This window comes from Sinocyclocheilus grahami, unplaced genomic scaffold, assembly GCF_001515645.1.
Source record: "Sinocyclocheilus grahami isolate Dianchi unplaced genomic scaffold, SAMN03320097.WGS_v1.1 scaffold1213.1, whole genome shotgun sequence".
In the NCBI taxonomy this organism is placed as follows: domain Eukaryota; kingdom Metazoa; phylum Chordata; class Actinopteri; order Cypriniformes; family Cyprinidae; genus Sinocyclocheilus; species Sinocyclocheilus grahami.
Window position 1 is genome coordinate 813,267 of NW_015506392.1, and position 4,815 is coordinate 818,081.

At 40.7% G+C, this 4,815-nt stretch overlaps 2 protein-coding genes across 4 annotated transcripts in view; both read right to left on the reverse strand.

Moving 5' to 3' along the window:
• The window catches only part of ubox5 (U-box domain containing 5), a 12,240-nt gene extending 11,709 nt beyond the window's left edge, over positions 1-531 (reverse strand). Inside the window, exon 1 of one of the 3 annotated variants that reach the window (XM_016253950.1) lies at positions 457-531. The gene's annotated coding sequence lies outside the window, so the exon portion shown is untranslated. The other 2 variants (XM_016253952.1, XM_016253951.1) reach the window with 2 other exon arrangements.
• Positions 532-3,921: 3,390 nt separating this feature from the next.
• The window catches only part of lzts3 (leucine zipper tumor suppressor family member 3), a 21,807-nt gene continuing 20,913 nt past the window's right edge, over positions 3,922-4,815 (reverse strand). The window contains exon 6 of the mRNA XM_016253957.1: positions 3,922-4,586. Within this exon, the coding sequence (XP_016109443.1) occupies positions 3,978-4,586 (609 nt within the window). The 3' untranslated portion in view covers positions 3,922-3,977. The remainder of the gene's footprint in view (positions 4,587-4,815) is intronic.

Below are 4,815 nucleotides of genomic sequence, written 5' to 3' on the forward strand. Positions count from 1 at the left end.
CACACACACACAGACACGCACACTCACAGACAGACACTCACAGACAGACACTCACAGACAGACACTCACAGACACGCACACACACACACACACAGACACGCACACTCACAGACAGACACTCACAGACACGCACACTCACAGACACGCACTCACACACACGCACACTCACACGCACGCACACTCACACGCACGCACGCACGCACGCACGCACGCACACCTGATTAACAAATGGATATACCACATAATTTACGATATAGCATAGCAAAAAAACACGACAGCATTTCCAGTGCAGCTGTGCAAAAAAATAGCCTACAGCTGTGAGTTGGTTACTGACCAAGCTGACAGCAAACACGCCGAGCGCTCATACAGACGGAATGGCTTTCTCAGCTCGAGAAAAAATGCGTGAATAAAGCAAATACCATTTCGACATCACGCGCTGACCGAAACAAAACTCACCGCAGGAGCAGTCGCGCCGCTGACGTCACCGCTGCTTCCGGGATCAAACGCGCGTGCGGCTCACTGCTGCCACCTGCTGGCGGGAAACCACTATGTATCAGTTTTATTTGCTTTGACTCTAATATTATTTTTTATACATTTGCGGCAGGTTTTTCACTAGTTAGCAGTAAACCGGTTTCCTCGCCTGAATATGATCTAGATGTCTGTTGGATGTTATCTTTGTTACTATTTTATTAGTAAACATCATGCTTTTCTGGTGCTGACAGTGTCGCGTAAACATGACTGAAGACTCGAAACCGGAGCAGCAGACGAACCGATTCAATTGAGTGAATCATTTACGCTCGAACAGCTCCGATTGATTCAAACTCGACTCACTAGCAAAAACCAGCTCAAAAGAGCCATTCTTTCCGAATTTCGACATAGTAATGATTTTAAAAATGCACGGATGGTGAATCAGAGCTTGTCCAATGCCAAAATCAAAGTCTTTATCATTTAATGTGTTTTTGATCGGATATGCTTTTACGCAAGTCATTACAGTAGCATAAATACAAACAAGTATAAAAACTCTAAATAAATCAATTACATCATCAAATCAAATGATTACATCGAAAGGAATATGGTTTTGGAAATTGTTGATGCATTGTGTTACATGTCCTGCTACAGAAAAACGAAGCTAAAATATCGGCTTTATTCACAATAATCGGAACGATGAAATAACAATAATTCTCATCTTTTCAAAATATTCACAGCCTGCCTGTCTACCCACATCAGAACATAGCAGCATCTCTCAGAAGCATCGCTGTAGAATCAGGAAAGCAAGTCCGGTATGGGGTTCAATTTCCGCCAAAAACAGCTTTTCCGTGTTTCCCAAGTCATTCTACCTGTAGATAGGATAGGAGCCCTCTGTTTGTCGTCTAGTGACCCCTGGTGTTCACGTTTAGTCACCGCAGTCTCTTCTGCTCACTAATGCTGCATTTATTTGATAACATGTACAGTAAAAATAGTGAAATATTATTGCAATTTCAAACAGCGGTTTTCTGTGTGAATGTGTGTTAAACTGTAATTTATTTCTGTGATCAAAGCTGAATTTTCAGCATCATTAGGAGGGCACAATGTAACGCGGGGTAAGTTGTTACACACGTGGTTTGAATATTTCCACACATGCTAGCAAAGCCACATTTACGGCATTTACTAGTTACCATATCAACATTATATAGAGAAAAAAGTATGCCAAAATTCAAAAGTCTTTTGAAGATATCGCTGAACATTTATTTTACCATAGTAACATTATATTTCAGACTTATGTAAATTTTTCATCTCAGTTTTTATCACTCATTTAAAATGAGACAAATCTGCTATTATTGCAATCTGTTATTTATCAGTTTAGATTATTTTTTAATGCTTCGCTAACTATCATAACCGGTTTTAAATTCCAGTTGCGTTACACTGCGTTACAATGTGCTATTCTATGACATTAGCGATGCAATTCACACTATTTACTTTAATTAATTTTAATGATAAACGACGAGAAACTGGTGACTGACAGTCAATGTTTAGTGTTAAGAAATGATTATTTCATGTTTATGCTGGCCGTCACAAGCTTGGTTGCAATGCGTTCTTTGTCAAACTCCAAAATCAGATGATTTTTAATTCTTAAAAAACGGCATTATTTTATTTGAAATAAATAATTATTTTATTTTATTGACAAAATATTTTAGTTTGTCTTGTATGTTTTTTTCATGCGATCAGATAATGTTTTAGGCTGTCACGTGGTCATGTTACAACGTGCCCCTCAGATGTTACAATGTACCCCACCTACGGGGCATGTTGTCACATTTCACTTCCAATTTTTGAGGGTGAATAAAGAAAAACGTATACACTGTAATTATGAAACAAAGCGACATATTTGTACTAGACAAGTGTGAAATTACTGTGGATAAAAAAAAATTATATTCTGAACCCCATGTGGATTTACACAATTTGAGAAAGTCAAAAAGTGTTACTTTGTGCCCCGCTCGATCTCCCCTACTCCAGTCTTCAGTGTCACATGATCTTCAGAAATCATTCTAATATGCTGATTTGCTGCTCGAGACTCCAAATTGTAACAAAAGTAGCAATTACCTTTTGTTTTTTATTCCGTGGCGGCAACAAGCTTCCATAGAAAACAGGTATTTTAAATTGTAATAATATTGACTATTTTTACTGTACAAATGCAGCCTTGGTCAGCAGAAGAGACTCTTTCAAAACATTAACAAATCTTACTTATACCAAACTTTTGGCCCACACAGACTAATGAAACATTTCCCTCCATATCACTTATGACCAAAAGAGAAGTCAAAAGTCAACAGAAGGTTTAAAAGCTGGAGAAATGTGATTCATAACTGCATTTGTTGTAACACAGCCCTCTTTAGTGCATTCAGCTCTTAAGGCCCGTTCACACCACAACTATAACGATAAATATAACGATAACGATATAGTAAAAATCGTTCTCAATATTAAAGAATAGCAGAGTGCACACCACAACTATAACGATAAAGGCACAGAGAAACGATACCGTTGGAATCACTTTCAAAAAGAATTTTTTCTAGCTGATGAACGATAAAAATTTTGACAGCCAATCAGAATCCATCCTGCTGTAACGAGCTCGAGAATTTAAAGCGACAGACACGCGTGCGCTTAGAATAATGTGGACGCTTATATCGTTATCTTACCATCTTCAAGAATCGGCTAAAACACATCTCTTCCATCTTTATTTGACCCTCTAACTCTAGCACTCTCTATTCTAATTCTATTCTTAAAAATAAAATAAAAAAATACAAGTCCCTTTTAGACTTGCACTCTATTCATTTGCTGCTTGAAAAAAAAACTAACACTTGCTTTCTAATCTTTTTGTGTTCTATCTGTTTTCTTTTTATTTATTCTATTATTCTGAAAAACCCTTGCTACGTGTACTGCGTTAAGTTAACTGAGACTCATTATAGCACTTGTATATCATTGCTCTTTTGTTGATTTTGATTGCTTCCGTTTGTCCTCATTTGTGACCCTAGAGCACAAAACCAGTCTCAAGGGTCAATTTTTCGAAATTGAGATGTATGCATCAGCTGAAAGCTGAATAAATAATCTTTCCATTGATGTATGGTTTGTTAGGATAGGACAATATTTGAAAATCTGGAATCTGAGGGTGCAAAAAAATCTAAATATTGAGAAAATCATCTTTAAAGTTGTTCAAATGAAGTTCTTAGCAATGCATATTACTAATAAAACATTAAGTTTTGATATATTTACGGTAGGAGATTTACTAAATATCTTCATGGAACATGATCTTTACTTAATATCCTAATGATTTTTGGCATAAAAGCAAAATGGATAATTTATTTTTACATTGCGACTTAAGACTGGTTTTGTGGTCCAGGGTCACGTTTGGATAAAAGCGTCTGCTAAATGACTAAATGTAATGTTATCTTTATAGTTATCGTTTTTGGTGTGAACGGGGCTTTAGTCTCAAGTCGATTGTCTCGCGTCTAAATCTCCGTGGACTCGATCCGCTCCAAGCGAGACGGTCCCGGCCACGGAGGCGCCAGCAGATGTTTGGGATCGTCCGCGGCTGGGGACAGAGTGATGGTCACAGGGACGGGGATGGAGAGGCTGACGGGCGATCCGGGCGAGATACCCAGTTTGGCTCCGAGTTGGCCGACCCGTTCCTCCAGCGCCTGGTTCCTCTGCAGCGTCTCCACGTAGCTGAGCTGCAGCTGCGCCTGGTACTTCAGCACGCGCTCTTTCTCGTCCTGCCAGGTGTGTCGCTCCTGAGCGAAGGTGAGCACCTGCCTCTCTCTCTGCTGCCGCTCCAAGTGCAGCTCGCCCTGCAGTCTCTCCAGCTGCCGCCGCAGCTCTCCGGCCTCCTGCCGCTGCGCTTTGGCCTCGTCGCTCTGCAGGCTGAGGAAGCTGTCGATGGGCAGGGCTTCGGGCGTTCGGGGCGAGTGCAAGCCGGCCCACGGTAAGCTGCCGCTGATGCCGCTGATGTCCCTCAGACACACAGCGTGATCGCTCCTGCAGCTCAGCTCGCTCAGAGCCCGCTTGAGACCCAGAACCTCGGCCTCGAACACCACCAGCTTGTCACGCAACATCGACACCTGCGGAGACACCAAACCAGCGCTCACAGCATGTGCTGAGTATAAGTACAAATTACATACTTCACAGAACACCTGAGAAGAGATGATGCCAACCCCTCAGAGGACCTCAGATGATGCAACCCTGAAACAACATACAGGACTACCACATTTGCATCATATAATAATTGTTGTTAATAGTGTTCATCGTCTGTTTTGATTACGTCTTTAATTGATTTTCCGTACATTGACT